The following is a 17066-nucleotide window of genomic DNA, read 5'->3' on the forward strand; positions in this document are numbered from 1 at the left end:
GAACTGGAGCCCTGCTACCTCTTCAAAAGCCGGAAACCAAAGAGAAAGAGAAATTCCCAGGCTTAAGTTTTAAAGGGTGGTGTTTACAGGTTGATCTCACTTTTCAATGGTGAAAACTACTGTCAGCTGTCAGAAATGGCCAGTTATTGGCCAGGAGAAAAACTCCCATCGGCCTCCAGCAGCCTAAACTTCCTTAGGTGTTTCTTTTTGTTTTCTTAAATGTCAATCTATCACACATGGAGAGGGGAAACTGTGAGGAGAAAGGAGCAGCAGAGACAAGTGTTACAAGCTGACAGCCATCCACATTCCCCATCTCGTGCACTGCTCAGGGGGAGGAGGTAAAAGAGTTGGGAGTGAAGCTGAGCCTGGGAAAGGGAGGGTAGGGAGAGGTTTTCAGAGGTTGTCAGTTTTGTTCTTATTTCTCATTTTCCTACTCTGTTTAATTGGTTATAAAATAAATTAATTTCCCCAAGGTGAGTCTATTTTGACTGTGACAGTAATTGGTGAGTGATCTCCCTGATGCATGGGATTTTTATCACATTTTCTCCCCTTTTGATCAAAGGGGAAGTGATGGAAATGGCTCAGCAGGCACCTGGCTAGCCAAAACTGACCCCCCACAGTTCTCCAAAGTCCTTCATCACCACCTCCACCTTCCACACCCATTGCCCATGACCTCTCCATGTCCCTGACTCCACTGTCAGTGAAGGGTCTACCAGCACTGCAACATTTATTTTGCACTTTATTTACTGCACAGTCAAGATGTGCACAGGTTACCCTGTGATGTCCAGTGGGCTGGGCCCTCGTCTGATGCCAAAACTCCCCCAGCAGAATTGGACAGTCTGGGATTGCCTGCGGCAGGTCTGTGGCAAGTCCACAGTGAGTCCACAACAGGTCCATGGTCTCTGATTGGCACCTGGTGGTCCCTTGGCCCAGGTGCTGTGCCCTTTGGTAAGGCCTTCCTCACTTTCTGCCCACATGGTTCTTCAGTGTCACCAGCACTTTTTGTGCCTGCTTCAGGACCTCCTCCTCATCCACGCTGGGGAAGGCTTCACTGGGGGTCATGGGGAAGGGATGGTAACTTGGGTACTGTGTGGCCTTGCTGTCCATGCCACAGTCACACAACCACTGCAAGTCCAGGACAAGGCCCCTCAGCTCTGGCTCCTCCACCTCCAGCCTTTGGGCCATACTCATCAGCCCCCCATGGCCCTCAAAGGCTTCACCACGGCAAAGTACAGCCGCCACCAGTGCCTTCTCTAGGGCCTGGTGCACTTTGAAGAGCACCCAGTTGGGGCAGCAGTGCTGGACATCATTATGGGCTGCCTGCAGGTCACTCGTGGCCTGACACAGCCAACGCAGGGCCTCGGGGACGGATGGAGTCAGGGCCATGAGCTCCTCACTGCTCAGCCAGGACCCACGACCTCCCTGTCTGTGGTGCTTGGCAGCACTCGCAGGTTTGTATTGGTCCCGGAGCCGTGGGCAAACCTTTGGCCGCCTGACACCACACAGAGGCCTCAAGGTTGCCAGGCTGGGATCCTTCCATGGCCCCTCTTCTGCCACAGCCTCCTCCTGCAGCCTCTTCTCTGGCTCTGGTGCAGTGCCCACCAGTGCCACGTTGTTCTCCTCCAGAACCAAGGCCACGTCCTGTGGCTCCTGGCAGACCAGCATTTCACGCAGGATGGACAAAGCGTGTGCCTCCAGCTGCCCACCCAGGATGTTATTGATCACCTGTGCCAGCGTCTCCACAACCCTCAGCTGGTGCCGGTTCAGCACCATCTCTGCATGACGGATGTAGAGGAGCCGCTGGGCACCACCAGACGGGCACACATGAATAACCTGTGACTGGGAGCTGCCCTCCACCTTTGCCCCACCATGCACCAGCACAGTGTGGATTTCTTTGCAGCACTGCACTTTCAGCTGCTCCACTGCCATACCACCATTCCCCTCTATTCCCGTCACAGCCTTGCGGCTCTGCCACTGCAGCAGAGACTCCAGCCCCAGCCTAAACCACGGGGATACCAGCAGGGTCTGCAGACGGCTCTGCACAGCACACTGAGAGCCGAAGTGACATGGCTGTGGACCACCCTCCTCCAGCTGCTGCTCTGTCACCTCTGAGAGCATCTGTGGCCGCAGGTGTGGTGGCAGCCTTTGAAGCAGCCACCTGGCATTACACCCAGACACCGGCAGCGCAGCCATGAATACAAAGGTCTTCTCCAGGGCCTGAGCAGTCTCTGAGGGCACACAGTCATTGAAGCACAGTCTGTGGGACAGCTCCAGGCAGTCAGCAGTGCTCAGCAGGTACAGCTCAGCCACAGTGGAGAAATCGGGGGACTCCGGTTCTTCCTGCAGCAGTTGGAAGAAATGCCGTGTGGTCAGTAGGACTGTCTTCTTCTGGCTTTTGGTAAGAGTCCCACTGCCATGGCTCTCCTGGTAGATTTGGACCAGGACATGACTGTAGTGAGTCAGTGTGGGGACCAGCATGACACCAAGGTGTTGCAGGAGATTTCCAAAGGCAGCCACGTCAGGGTGAGGCGTGACGAGGTAGGGGGAAAAGTCAGCCTCGTCCGGGAGCGATATCACCACCTGCTGTGGCCTGGCCATGTCCCCTGACTTGGCCAGCACCACGGGCAGCTCAGCGAGGTGCTCTGCATCCACCTCTTTCAGATGAGTCTGCAGGAAGCTGTACATCCTCTGGATCACCCTGGCCCGTGTGCTTACCTGCTGCTGTGTTGAGCAGGCTGCCCTGCACACATGCTCTAAGTTGGCCACCACCAGGGCAGTGGGTATCTCTACAAGTACTCCCATGGCCTTCAGAGACCTCTCCTCAAGTTCAAGGGATTCAGGCAGGATGGTGGCTGATGTCCACAGGAGCTCAGCCACATTTTCGCGGTAGGAAACACTGCCTTTCAGAGCCACGGCAACGCAATCTGCAAAAGGAGAATGGAGCTTCATCAAGTCTTGGGGAATATCCAGTGGAGGCAGGAATTTGATTGAGGCAATTTTCCTCAGGAAATCCTCTGACTCAAGATTTTCCAACAGGATTGCAAGCTGCTTGATCATCTCTTGCTGTCGCTCCAGCAGTTCTGCAGCATGGCAGGTAGCCCGCGTGGCTTCATACTCTATCTCCTCAGCCAATGCCACAAAATCCTCTACAGAGAGGCTGGTGCGGACACCTGCCTTAAGGAGGAAATCCAATGCTTTACACTTTGGATGCAGCTCCTTAAAGAAAGATGCAGGCACAAAGCGGTGTTGGAGCTGCAGGGTGCGTAAGGAGGGCATGTCAAGGTAGAAGTAGGAGGCCAAGCGCAGTGTTCTGTGGACATCTGGTATAAAGGCCACCTTCTGAAAAGCTGCCACAATGGCATCCTCGTTCTGAGGGTCACAGACGGGTTGCAGGATAAAGAACAAGCGTACAGCTTCCATGCAGTTTTGCTGTGTGAGCTGGGACAGCCGAGGAAGCACCACAGTCATGAAGAGCTTTTGGTCATCTGTGAACTCCCACTTCAAATTCTTGGCCAGCTGTTCGTGGATCCAGCTTGGTGTGAGAAGCAGCATGTCTCTGTCCAGGTCATAAAGGGCTTGGGCATTCAAGGGCACTTCCAGGAACTGTCTGCGGAGCAACAGCACCTTGCGGTAGGGAGCCACAGCTGTGTAGCCCCCCTTAAACTTCTGGAAGAGAGGCAGGTGCCGGAGCTGCTCCAGTGCAGGTGAATCCATCTTTCCCTGCTGGACAAACCTCAGCAGGGCTGTCACATCCTGCTCCCCTAAATCCCCCCAGCAGAGATCAGCTCTTGTGTCTGCCAGATGGGCCACTACAGCGCTGGCATCTGTGACCTGCAGTGCCCTTGGCTTCAGGTAACAGTGGGCAAAAACAGAGGCCAGCAGGAACTGCTGGATCACAGGGATGCCCAGTTTGTGCAGCACCTTTTCCACTTCGGAGTTACACTCAAAAAGCACCCTGGAGAGGGAGGATAGTGGCAGTAGGTGCTTTGACTCTGTTTTACTCTCCTGAACAGGCAGCACTGCCATATCCTGAAGATGATTTATTAATGATTCTATGTTATCATCTGAGTTCTTGGTGGTGATCTTTTGGTCCTGATGGACCATTTTGGCGAAGAAGGTCCACAGCTCCTTGAGCCACTTTTGCCCCTCTTTGGTCCACTCCAACTGACCTAATGCCTCCTGGATGAGTGGTGTGGCCTCTGGGAGGCCAAGCTCCTTCACAAAGCAAGGTGGGATACATGCAGGAATACACTTTTGGGCAAAACGGTGGCTGTGCTTGGGGAAGAGGTGAGCAAAGGAGTTCTTGAAGATGGGGCGGTGGCTACTGAAAGCATTCAGAAAACCATCTTCTGTGGCCAGCAAGGGCAGGCCTTCCAGTTCTGCCTCGTCCCCATCCTTGGGAGTACCTTGGGAGGGCCTGAGAGTATATCTTTTTAAGTATTGCAGCAGGCAGACGCAGCTCTCTGGGGTCCTCAGGGGTGTCTCAGCCAGCTTGCAGGGCACAGGCAGAGCCAGGGCCTTGAGGAAGCACCGGAGAGAGGCTGGGCTTAAGACAAGAGCATTTACGTGGGCTTCAATGAACTCCTCATGGATCCGCTGCAGGGGAATGAATGCTGGAACCAGTTTCATGTTCAGTTGCTGCAGCACTTTCTGGATTTCTGGGTCAGGCATCTCCTCAAGGAAGTACGGCTCTGTTAGCACATCCCCTCCACCTGGAGATGCCCAGGTTATTGTCACCATGTTGCCAGGTGACTTCTCATGGTACACAGGCACCAGGGGCAGGCGTGCATGACTGAGGTGCTTGTAGACCTCTCTCACCATGTCCTGAAACATAGGTAGCACCCATTTCATACTAGGGAAAAACTGAAGGAAGTGGGGGTACAGGTGCTCCTGGCAGAGTTTCAGGGACCCATACTGGAGCTCTTCTGGCCCCAGGGCTTTCCACTGCCTGGTGAGAAAGTCACAGTATAGTGGAACCACCAAGCGCCGGAGCAAGAAGTCATTCCAGGTTGCCTCTGTGCAGCCTCTGTCCCAGCGGAGATTGCACCTGGCTGCATCCACAGAGAAGTTGGCATTGATGTGCACAGGCAGCCCGGTGATCACAGGCAGTGGGAGGGTGCAGAAGGCTCTGCCTGTGACTTGGTTTAGAGGCTCCAGGCGAGCAGCCACAGCCCCATAGGGCAACCATTTATGCACCGGAGACTCTTCAGCCTCACCCTGCACCCCAGTTTGGGAGATCACCCTCCACACACTTGTGGTCTTGGCCCTGCTATTTTTGACTTTCATGGTATAAGAGACAAGGGTGGGGCTATTCCCATCCATGGCTTGGCTTAACCTTGCTTGAAAATTCTGTCTCAGCTCTGCATCATCACCTGTGAGCTCTGTGCTCACCCTCAGCTTCTCCACCAACTCTTTCCCACCTGGGGGGATCTCGGAGAAGACCACAGTGTGGACGTGCCGGAGGAAGAGCATCAAGTTTTCACCTTCCTCAGCCAGCATTTCTTCCATACTCTTGAGGTCTTGGTCTCGCACGAACATGTCAGACACCCTGGACTTGAGAGCCTCAGCTGCTGTGCGGAGTGGCAGCCGGAAGAGGACGCCCTGTTTCAGGTTGAAGAAGGATGGTAGGAAGGTGTTATAAATGTCTGGAAAATTCTTCTTGAATTCAGTGTTGACAGCAAACATGCTACCAGGCTTCTCAATTGTGGCTGTGGGCATGTAGTAAAGATGGGGATCAGAGACACACAGGGTACTGTCTCCGGTCAGGAAGGCTGGGCAGTCAGTAAAGTGGTAGACAGTGTTGAAGCCAAGGCCATATTTGCCTGTGACATCCTGCCGGTCTTGCTTGCCACCCACCCCCAGACGCTGAATGCCTTCAATGTCCTGCTGCTGGAAGGGGCGGTCATTGTAGATGCAGAGGGCAGGGCCCTGCAAGATGTTCCACTTCTCACTAAAGGTGGCCTTCACTGGGTGCTGCCGGCGGTCCCACACAAAGTGCACAAGCCCCGCACCAGCATCGTCTGCATTCTGGAGCACCTCCTTCACCATATCAGGAGCAGATGCCGAGTACTCCTTCAAGATGTTCTTCAGTCGTGTTGGCAGATCTTCATGGGCACCAAATGGCTGCGCCCACAGGCTCAGGTGATCGGTGATGAGTTCACTCCTCTCCAGTGCTCGGTGGCGTGTGGTGGCCACCCCACAGCGCAGGGCTGCATCTCGGGACAGCTGTTTATGGCACAGCAGGACATCTCTGTCCAACGGCATCCACGGCGCATCATTGAAGTGGAGCTTGTCCCTTGGGCGCAAAATGCCCTCCTCATCAGGCAGAAAGAGTTGCTGGATCTGGCAGGCATCTGGCTGCTTGCCATCTTCCATCAAGCCACAAGTCACCAGCCGCAGGGCCAGATCCAGCTCCAGGGCAGGCAGTGGCTCTCCAGCATGTCTCTCTGCCAGAATACAGAGCACTCGGGCATAATCATCCCAGGTGAATGTGTGGCGCAGCCCCACACACTCCCAGAGCTCTCTGTAGGGCTTGTACTGCTCTTGGAGCTGATGAAGGTATGGGACAGCCTCAAATGACAGTGTCTCAGCCACAGCTGTGACTGGCACAAAACGGGAGCCTACCAAGATGAAGGGCTCCCCTTGGGCCACTGCAGAAGCCACCTCATCCCAGCTAGAGTGATCTTCCTGGAGCAGCATGTTCAGGTGCTTGTAGCAGCAGTTGGTGCTGTCCTGCAGGGTCTCCAAAGAGAGAGTGTTGGGGCTATGGCTGAGCGCCTGTAACTGCTTTAGGACGGGAGCTGATGGTATCTGCTGGTCCAGCCCCAAGAAGGATGCTACCTCCTTGGAGAGGCTGAAGTTTTTCCCCAGCACTTCAGGAGCCAAGATAGGATAGATGAGTCCCACTAGTGGGGCATGGAGGTGATGGTAGAGCTGGGCAGCTGGCAGCAGCACATGGTCACCAGTGGGCAGTGCAGCAGGGAGGAAGGGCACTGTCTGGAAATCAGCCTGCAGGGTATTGTCTTCTCTCTTCTTCACTGCATCCTGAAGTAACTCAAGGATGCAGGCAGCCCTCTGGCAGCCCTGGGCACGATCCTTGGTCCAGACATGCTGAACGGTCTTTGCCCTCTCCAGCAGCTCTGGCAGGGCCATGGTGTTCTTCACCATGCCTAGCCTCTCCAGGTGGCTTAGTGTCTCCAGGGAAAGGAAGGCATTCCCAGTGGGGAAGCGCCCATCCTCGGGGTTGTATAAAGGGGCAGCACGGCCTTTGGGATGCACCAGGCGATTGATGAGCTGCAGGTGGCCATGAGGGGTGACAGGGATGCAGGGCACTGTCTGCAGTACTTTGTCCACATCCTCATGAGACATATCCAGTGCATGGAGAAGCAGCGGGTTCCGGTCAGCAGCAGGGAGTTTATTCAAGTTGGGAAGCACAAGCTCACAGAGAAAGCGATTCCAGTCATAGGTTCCAGCATCCAGCGCCTTCCCGAGGCCCTCCTGCACCTTCCCAGGCAAGGCCACAGCCAACAGGGGATGGGGCACAGTGGTGGCAAAGACTCGCTGCGCCACAGTACCCAGCTTAGGATGTCTCTCCACAGCCTGGTGCAGGAAGCGGGCGTCCTGCAGTGAGCACCAGGAGTGGCCATCGGAAAAGAGCCTGGGACCACTCCTGGCTGCCACAGCCTGGTAGAAACCAGTCACGGCCTCTGTGAAGGGATAACGGGCAGTGCTAATGTCTGGCCAGAAGAGATGGTACTCATAGTTCTTCAACTCACCTGCCTCATGCATAGCACGGAGATGGTCCAGTGCCCGGAGCCAGGCCATCGGCACGGCATTGTGGAGCAGCACCCGATTCCACCTGCCCCGCTCTGCTGTGTCCCACAGCCCCTTGCGATTTGAGAGGATGCTGAAGGCCCCATGCAGGTGGATTGGCAGCCCTGAGATGACGGGCATGGGAAGGTGGCAGAAAACTTGCCCATTCTCAGCATCCAGACGTGGCATCCACTTGCCATCTTCTGTAGGGTCAAGGGGAAGGGCCACACCAGCCATGGGAAGTGGAGGATGGAGTCCTGCCTGTGTGTTCTGGTGAAACAGTTCCAGCAACTCCCCATCACCCTGACACACCAAAACCAGGTAGTGCCATATGGTCCTGGATTCCTTCTCACAGGCTGAGAGCTGCTCAATGGCTGCCCAACTTGGGGGATCCCCAGGGGCCCCCAGGTCTCGGATCTCCTTTCGCTGCAGTGTGGCCAGAGGCATGGTATCCTCTGCAGAGGAGGCCACGTCTGGCAGCATCTCCAGGGACAGCTCCCTCACCTTCTTCAGGAAGAGCAGCAGGAGCCGGTTAGAAGCAAGGAAAGTAGTCCCAAGGGACTGGATGCGCTCTGTACCAAAGGCCTCAGAGCAAATCTGCGATGTCACAGCTTCCTCTTCAGTGCGAAAAGGCAAGCGGAAGAGGCTCCCTGGAAAGGGTACTGGTTCAGGCAGGCAGCACCCAAAGATACCATGGTAGGGCTGGAACTGTTCAGCAAAGACACGGAGGATGCGTGGTCGGCTGGAGAAGTCTAGGCGGATGCCAGGGGAGCCGGCCCTGGGGATGTGCTTGCCCAGATGGGTGCCATTGGGATCAAAGATGAGCAGCGTCTGCCCACTCAGCACTGCTGGCACATCCGTGACACGGTAGACAGAGCTGAAGCCCAGCCCAAAGCGCCCAATCCGGCCTGCCTGGCCCTCCTTTGTGGCAGCCCCAATCCGGGTGATGTTCTGGAGGTCATCCTCTGTGAACAGGGCATTGTTGTAAGCCCAGAGGGCTGGGCCGTGGCAGGCAGCCATGCCTGGGTCAAGCAGCCCAGAGGTGGCCTTTCTGCGGCACCGCAGGTCCAGGAGGAAGTGGCACACGGTAGCGCCGGCATCTTCTGCGTTCTGGACCATCTCTGTGAAGAGGTCGCCCTCCTCGCCGTATTCCCGGAGGATATTACGGAGGCGTAGGGTGACGGGCTCCGAGGGGCCACAGGCTGTGAATGGCTCCGGGCCCAGCACCCGCGTACTGAGCAGCTCTGCACCCAGGAACGTGGCTGTGCTGGAAGGCACTGCCTCGTGCACCACCTCCTGAATATCCTCCTCTTTCTCCAGCTCCATGTCCAGGTACACGGCAGAGGCAGCTGGACGGAGGGCAAAGCCTGAGCCCTGCGGGACCCTCACAGGAACTGGCACAGTGCCCTCACCCTGGTGGCCCCGACTCTCCAGCCACTCCAGGACAGCTACAACCACCTGCAGCTCTGCAGCAGTGCCCGATCTGGAGCTGCGCCTGTCTATGTCCTGCCCCAGGCAGCGCAGGGCTGACACTGCCCTCTCCTCACTCACCCCCTCTGCCACCCCCCAAGCCCTGAAGAGGCAGCTGTAGGGCAGGAAGTCAGCGGGCACCCGGGGCACCAGCATTCCCAGCTCCAGCTTCTCAGGATAGCCCAGCACAGCATCACGTGGCAGGACAAACCCAGACCCAGTCCACACAACAGCACCATTTGGGGATGTCCCAAAGACCTTCAGGTTTTCCTGCATGTGCCAGTAGATGTTCTGGAGAGCAGGACCCACCTCATCCATGTCCCCGTGCCCTGCCAGCTTTCTCAGCTGCTCCCACACTCTCTCTGGTGGTGGGACCTGGCTCAGCCCCAGCTTCTTCTCTGCCTCTGGCACAAAGGCATCAGTCAGGGGCATGGAGAGCCCCACCAGGGATTGGTACTGGATGGATCGCAGCTCGTTGGGGGGCAGGAAGGGCTGCCCAGGCTCTCCTGTGCACTTGGAGCGAGGCACCCACGGCAGGGCCTGGAGCAGCCCAAGCTCTGCAGCGCTGAAGCCATCCAGTGCCTTGGGCTGGTTGCAGACTGTGATCAGTGTCTCAGCCCTGTCCAGAGCTGCTGTGCCGCCCTGACTGACCTTTGCTGCAGCTGCCAGGATGTCTGAGGGCAGCAGGCACCCCTCACCGTGCCGCAGGCCCAGGGCCCTCAAGGCACCGAGGACAGACGGATTGCGGAAGGCAACAGGAGGAAAGCGCTCCGGTCCCAGCAGTGCCTGCAAGGTGCTGTCGCAGGGGTCGTAGAGGTCTCGTGGGCATGCAGGGCCTTTGGGGGTCTCCAGGAAAGCCAGCATGCTGCAGGCCTGCTGGAGGGGGGGGCTCTGTGCAAAGACAATGTCTCCATGCTGCAGTACCCAGAGCAGCAGAGCCTGCGTCTCAGCCGCTCGTCCTGCGTATGTGCCTTGGGCCACGGCTCTGATGGCCTTCAGCATCACATGGGCTGCACTGATGAGTGGCTTCTGGAGCCTCCCAAGTAGCTGCCGGTCAACTTCATCCCGGCACCGCAACATAGCCTCTGGCAGCACCACATCCTGGGGCAGCTTCAGCTCTGGCTCCAAGGCCGGGGTGGCACCGGCTGGCACCAACTCCATGGGCTGGGGGGTGGCCAAGCAGGGCAGTGGCAGGAAGAGGGGCAGAGCAGCCAGAGTAGCCATGTCGTCCTTTGTCAGGGATGGGACATCTGCCAGGTAGAGCCGGAGGGTGGCCACATCTGCATCAGGCAGCGAGGCCATGCGGGAGGCCAGCGCTGCAGCCTCCTGCCTGCCCAGGGCCCGCAGGACATTGAGGGGGGATGGAGGCAGGATGTAGCGGGACAGGGAGCGGTGCCACATGCCTGGTGGCACCACAGGGCAACCCAGGATCTCCAGCACAGAGGCCACAGCAAGTGGCAAGAGCTGGCCCTCCCATGCCTGGAAGATAAGACTGGACTCAGGTATCAGTGGAGCCAGACGGACACTGGGGGCATCCAGTGAGGACAGGGATATGAGAGGGAGCCCCTCCAGAGGGCCCAGGTCTTCCATGTGGTGGGCCAGGAATTGCCACAGGGCTGGGAACCAGGAGGCCGGGGGCTGGGGGGGACCTTGGGCTGGGCACCAGGTCACTGGGGTTGAAGACTGGGATGTCCAGGTGTGGGGCAGAGCCAAGCGCAGGGTCTGTACAGTCACAGCTGGATCCAGCAGAACCAGGTTGGGGAAGAGACCTGTGTACAAGAGGCAGAGGCTGGACTAGAAACACGTGGGACCTGGGACATGGGACAGGGACCCAGGATGGGGGAGAAAGAACCTGTATGGGATGGGTGGCCCCCATATGGGATATGGGAGGAGCCTGGGCTCTGGAGGGACAATGGATGCCCTTAATAGGAGCACAGAGAACTTATATATGGGATATAAGGAAGAGATGTGGGAGGTAAAAGGTGTTAGCAGGACCAGTATTGGGGTCTTCAGATGAGGAACACAGGGAGACCGGGATCTGAGGGGTCAGGGCAAGGTGGGAAGAACAGCAAGGACAAGGATTGCCAGAGAGACAGGGAGGTACAGGGAGATACTGGGGCTGCACAGGAACCCCAAGGTGTACAAGCCTGCCTGGGGATGTTGAGGTTAAGGGGGACATTCAGGGGACCTAAAGGTGGTCGAGGGACCCCTGTCTCTTACCTTCCTTGGCAATGCCTCGCACGAGGCTGTCCAAGCCCGGTTCCAGGTCTGAGGGCAGGAAGGACCCAGCTAAACCAGGCAGGAGCTCCCTGTGGGGACAAAGAGAGGTGCTGGGGGACTATAGGGATAACGGGGAGCAGCTTTCTGGGCTCCTGCCTCAGCTCCCACTTGCGGACACCAGGTGAGAGAGGGAGGGCAGTGAGAAGCCCATATATCCAGTTTTGGCCATGGCTCCCCTTTCCAATTCAAGAACGAGGGCTGCGACTGTGGGCAACTGGCTGTCCTGCCCACTCTGCAGAGCTGCCAGGGGCCCCGGGCTCACCTGGGGCAGTCGGATGTGTCCACGTAGACAATGGCTGATGCGTTTCCAAAGGCCACGAAGGTTCCGTCGGCACGAGGCAGGAGGGGGAGGCCCCGGAGCTCGGCATGGCGCCCATCCCCAGCCACGTAGCGCAGCAGGAGCAGGCGGCTGGCGGCCGGGAGCTCTGCGGCCTCGTGCTGCCGCAGCACCTCCCGCACGTGTTCCGCCGTGGCCTCCCGCAGACCCTTTGGCATCCCCAAAGTCAGTGCCCTCCACACGTGGGGTGGGACCTCAGCCACCGGCTCCGTGGCTGCCACCAGCAAGTCCCGCACCGCCCTCCGTGTGGCCGCATCCCCCGCGGCCTCCGGCAGCAGCACAGCCTCGGGGGCCCGCAGCCGCCCCGCTGCCCCCTCCGCGGCCGGCACCAGCACCGGGGCAGCCGCCAGCTCCTGGCACACCCGGCTCACCAGGCTGTGGATCCGGCCGGAGCTCGGCAAACGCTCGGGGTCTGGCCACAGGCTGTGGGCATCTGCACCGGGCAGAGCCATGGCCACGGTGGCCAAGTGGCTGTAGACCCGGGGCAGGAGATCAAGCAGCAGAAGAGCATTCCAGCGGGCATCTTCCTCACCCTTCTCGCCCTCCTGGGGCCAGCGCAGGTGGCGGCGATCATCAGAGAGGGCGAAGGGAGCGCTGGCGTGGACGGGCAGCCCTGTGGCCGTCTCGTCGGTGGCTGGCAGTGGCAGGAAGCAGCAGAGCCGCCCTTGGCAGACCCCATGGAGGGGGTGTGCCAGGCTCAGCTCAGGGCAGCACCCCAGCCCTGTGCCCAGAGCCACGGCTGGCCCCTCAGTGGCCCTGCCTGTGGCCACCAGCCACTCACTCCCAGCACCTACCCCATCCCCGTGCAAGGCCACCAGGCGCCACACCAGACTCAGCCCCTCATCCCCAGACGGCACCGGGACAGGCAGAGGCTGAGGGGATGCCTCAAGTGTTCCCATGAGTGTCTGGACCCCATCAGGAGCCACACGGTGCAGGGCCACACGGCGGACATGGCGGAGGAAGAGGAGGGCAAGAGGGGCCTCTGTGAGGAAGGTCTGCATGAGGTTGCAGATGCGCTCAGGATCAGAGACCCCTGCAGCGATTTCCGAGGGTTGCCGGCGAAGGGGGAAGCGGAAGAGGGTGCCTTGGGCTGAGGTACGGTGTTGTCCCACAGCTTCCAGCCCAGCCCAGAAGGGCTTGAAAAGGCCAGGAAGGTCCTGGGCTTCAGCGATGTCCCAGCGCTTGCCACCACCAGGTAGCACCTTGCATTCGGGGTCCAGCACCCCCAAGTATGGGGGGCTCAGTATACCTGGCAGGTCTGGAGACATGGGAACCGTGAGGCCACAGATATGACATGGACACCACTGCCTTCCTGGATCATCCCAATCCATCAGTGCCCCAAATGCCCACGCAATGGCCTGAAGTTTACCCCCACGGTGCCTCCCATGATCTAAAGCTTAATCCCAATTCACCAGTCCTCCCTCAGTTTGTCCCCCTAGCCCTGCCCTCCATTGCCAGCCAGCCTCCCCCCCAGCCTTCTGATGCTTCAGGCTTCTTCGCTTTGGACACAGCCCTCCATTTTTCACTCCCCAATGCCCCCCACCCCAGTTCTCCCCAGCACCTGCAGTTCAGTGCCTCCAGTAAAACCCACATCCCCAGTTCAGTCCCAGCAGAGGCTCCCAGTGCCGCTCACCCGTGAGGTGGTAGACAGAGGTGAAGCCCAAGCCGAAGCGTCCCACGGTGTGGGGATCCTCCCGCTTGTGTGACACCCCTGGGAACTGAATCCCTGTCCAGTCCCGGGGCAACATCACGGCATCGTTGTAGGCCAGGAGAGCTGGGCCTGGTGGTCAGCACCATCCATGGGTTGGGGGAAATTGGGACATGGAGAGGGAATTGTCATTCACACTCAGTGTTCCCACAAGTTCCAGTCCCACAAAACACCCCTCAGTGTACCCCTCACCCTCCCAGTACCCTCAGTGCCTCCAGCACATCCCAGAACCCCTCACCAGTTCCAGTTCCCCCAATCCCTCCCAGCACCAGCCAGTGCCACCCCAGCGCTTCATCGGGTTTCTCACTGCGCCTACAGTGCCTCTCACCCTGGGTGCCCTCCAGTGCCCCTCCGGTGATGTCAAATTCTCGCTCGTCAGATACAAACACGACCTCATGAGCGCCGGCATCATCTGCATTCTGCACCAGCTCCTGGAATTAGGGACCAGTGCCTGGTCACCTGGGCCCCCAGGCCCTGAGAAGAGCATTGACCCTCTCTCCCAGTGGGGCACCGAGGTCCTGGGGCTGGTGCTGGACAGGGACCAGCCCCACTGCCTGCGGTAACTCTGCCCCACTGGGCAGGAGATCCTGGACAGATGGGTTCCTTGGGGGTCTGACCTTGAGGATCTGCCCTCCATCCGGGTACTTCTGCAGGATGCTGTGCAGGTAGTCAAGGAAGATGGGTGCCCGCTGGCAGAAGGTGTCCCTGTAAAGCACAGAAAGGGAGAGAAGGTGTAGGGGAGGCTCTGTAACCAGGACCACGTCCTCCTTGGATCCCACAGGATGTGCCTCTCCTTGGAAAGGGTCAAGGACCCCATCTCCTTCCAGGACCCACTGAAACAGCGATCTTCAAGGACAACAACCACACTTCCCCAAACCCCCATCTGTTCCTTGGATGCTCCAGTGCCCTGGTTTTGGCTGGGATAGAGTTAATTTTCTTCCCAGAAGTGTGTCCAGAGCTGTGTTCAGGATTTAGCATGAGAACAGTGTTGGTTGCACACTGATGTTTGAGTTGGAGCCCAGTCAAGGACTTTTCAGTGTCCTGTGCTCTGCCAGAGAAGGGGGAGCAGGGCCAGGAGACCTGACCCCAACTGGCCAGGGGGATATTCTGGACCTCCTGCCCAGTACAGAAACTGGAAGGGGGTTGACCAGGAGCTACTGATCAGTGCTGAGGGATGGTCAGTGGGTTATGAGCAACAGCTGGACATTGCTGATTTCTCTTGGGTTTTATTCTGTTCTCTCTCCTTTTCATCACTGTTGGTAGCAGCAGCAATATCAATATATTTAGCTTTGTTTCAATTATTAAACTGTTCTTGTGTCAGTTCAGAGGTTTTGCCTTTTCTTTTTGATTCTCCCCCACTGGGAACAGTGAGTGGCTTTGTGGGATGAGCTGCAGGCAGGGGTTAAACTGTCCTGAGGATTTGGGTAACCACAGAGGGAAGGGAGGGGAAGGGAGAAAGGAGAAGGGAGAAAGGAGAAAGGAGAAAGGCAAAGGTAAGACCACGCTGGATGATTTGTCTCATGGCTTGGCTCTCGCAGAAAAGCCTAAAGCTGTAATTCTTGACAGATCCCACTGGATGGCTCCCGGAATCCAGCGGGGACGGCAATGCTGAGCACGGCCGGCAGATTGGATTCGGCTCCAGCCGTTCTCTCGTACCACAGCCCGGTGTCACCAACCCCAACAGAATGGTAACCTTAGCCCAGAGCCAGGGCGGATCAACATTCCCACGGGAACTCACACACCAGGAAGGGGTTTATAAAATGCACCTGTGAGCGCATGGGCAGGAACTGTGACCCCAAAACGCTCCAGCCATGCCCTGTGTCCCCCCACAAACCCCCAGTGACCCCAGTGACACCCCCAGACCCACTCACTGCTTTGGCTGCTTGAAGGCCATGATGGGCACAGGGGGGAGACCCCTGCCCGCTGCTCGGAGCTGCTGCTGCCCGGTGCCGGTGCCGCTGTGAGCTGTCGGTGCTGTCCGGTGTCGGTGCTGTCCGGTGTCGGTGCTGTCCGGTGTCGGTGCTGTCCGGTGCCGGTGCCGCTGTGAGCTGTCGGTGCCGTGCTCTGCCGGTGCCGCTGCTCCGGTCCGCCCCCTGCTCCGCCTCCCGGACCCGGAGTTTCTATTCCCCGTTGCACACACAGAAACGGGGAAATTGCGCTCTCTTCGTACCAAAAGTAGCGGCGGGGGAGGAGCAAAGAGACACGAAAGGCGGCGGGGGGACCGGAGCGGGAATCTGGCGATGGGGCAGGGATATGGGAATGTGGGAGTGTGGATACGTGGGTGGGGTACGGGAATACATGGGGAGATGGCTACAGGGATATGGTATGGAAATATGTAAGGATACACCTACAGGGATGTGCTATGGAATACATGGGGACACTGCTATGGGTCCAGGGCCACCAGGGCCCGGTCTCCTGCCTGAGACTGGCCTGCAGAAACACCTGAACTGTCCAGGATGAAGGGGGTGTATCAAATGGATCACGGGACCATATGGAGGCCATTTGCACTGTATAGATCACATAATGCAAATTTCAGCCTCATGGACTGTTACAAACCATGTGGGGACCACACGACATCACAAGGACACCACATTGAGGCTGCTTAGACTGCAGGCAAAAAGGCCACAAAGACATGAGACTGCTTGGAATGTGTGAAGAAGGAACCTGTAGGACACAGTGACTTGGGGCAAATGTAGGACAAATTTCAGGGGATGCAGTGAGATGCCTCTGCAGGGAAGCCTCCTCACCTCTTCCTTCTTTCACCTTGCTCCTGAGTGCGATGGTGTGCAGTGCAGGCCAGTGCTCCACTGCTTCAACCCCTCTCCAGGCAGATTCCCACCCCTCCGAGACCCTCATCCCTGCACGGGACTGCAGGGATGGGGATGGGTCCTGCAGTGGTGCCAGCCGGGGGGACAGTGGGACACAGCTGCTGCTGTGCCAGAAGATGGCATTGTGCTCACAGGGAGGGCTGGGCAAGAGAGAAGGGAGATGTTTGGGTGGTGGCTTTTGTCTTCTCAAGCCACTGCTGCTGTGCTGGAGCCAGCCAGGGGATGGCTGAACCTGCCAGTGGAAAATGGGGAATTCATCCCTTGGTTTGCTTTGCTTCCATGTGCAGCTTTTGCTTCCCTCATAAAGCAACGTTATCTCAAACCAGAAGGGGTTTGGGTTTTCTCTTTGACCATTTGATTCACTCCACCGTCCCACCAGGATCATGTGTAGGGCTCAGTTGTCTGACAGAAGGAACATAAAATGAGTCCTTCCCTTGATAGGTGCAATAAAACTGACCCTTCTCTTCCCTGCTTTTTCTGTGTGGGTGTGAGGGGTGGACAGGGCAAGGTGAGGCACCTCCTGGGCCACTTGGAACAGTTTTGCATGTCTGGAGCAAAGTCTTCATTGTCTCGGGATGTAGCACAGCCAGAACAAACACCGGTGTTCAGAGACAAGGGACAGGGAGGGAGG

General features: G+C 57.9%; 1 protein-coding gene across 1 annotated transcript; it reads right to left on the bottom strand.

Annotated features, from left to right (window-relative positions):
- Positions 1-710: 710 nt before the first annotated feature.
- LOC107213377 (sacsin-like) lies at positions 711-15657 on the bottom strand. The gene is made up of 7 exons (XM_015647758.3): positions 15479-15657; positions 14225-14312; positions 13936-14038; positions 13533-13679; positions 11825-13157; positions 11503-11591; positions 711-11051 (listed from the first exon to the last, which is right to left on the bottom strand). The coding sequence occupies exons 1-7, from the start codon at positions 15499-15501 to the stop codon at positions 961-963; spliced, it is 11874 nt and encodes a 3957-aa protein (XP_015503244.1). The 5' UTR covers positions 15502-15657; the 3' UTR covers positions 711-960.
- Between the last annotated feature and the right edge of the window lie 1409 nt (positions 15658-17066).

Source organism: Parus major, chromosome 20 (genome assembly GCF_001522545.3).
Source record: "Parus major isolate Abel chromosome 20, Parus_major1.1, whole genome shotgun sequence".
Classification (NCBI taxonomy): Eukaryota; Metazoa; Chordata; class Aves; order Passeriformes; family Paridae; genus Parus; species Parus major.

Coding starts and splice junctions, on each gene's coding strand:
- LOC107213377 (XM_015647758.3), bottom strand. CDS start 15,501: ATGGCCTTCAAGCAGCCAAAGCA. Junction 14,039..14,224: donor ATGGAGGGCAGATCCTCAAG/GTCAGACCCCCA, acceptor CCCTAATTCCAG/GAGCTGGTGCAGAATGCAGA. Junction 11,052..11,502: donor GCGAGGCATTGCCAAGGAAG/GTAAGAGACAGG, acceptor TCTTGTACACAG/GTCTCTTCCCCAACCTGGTT.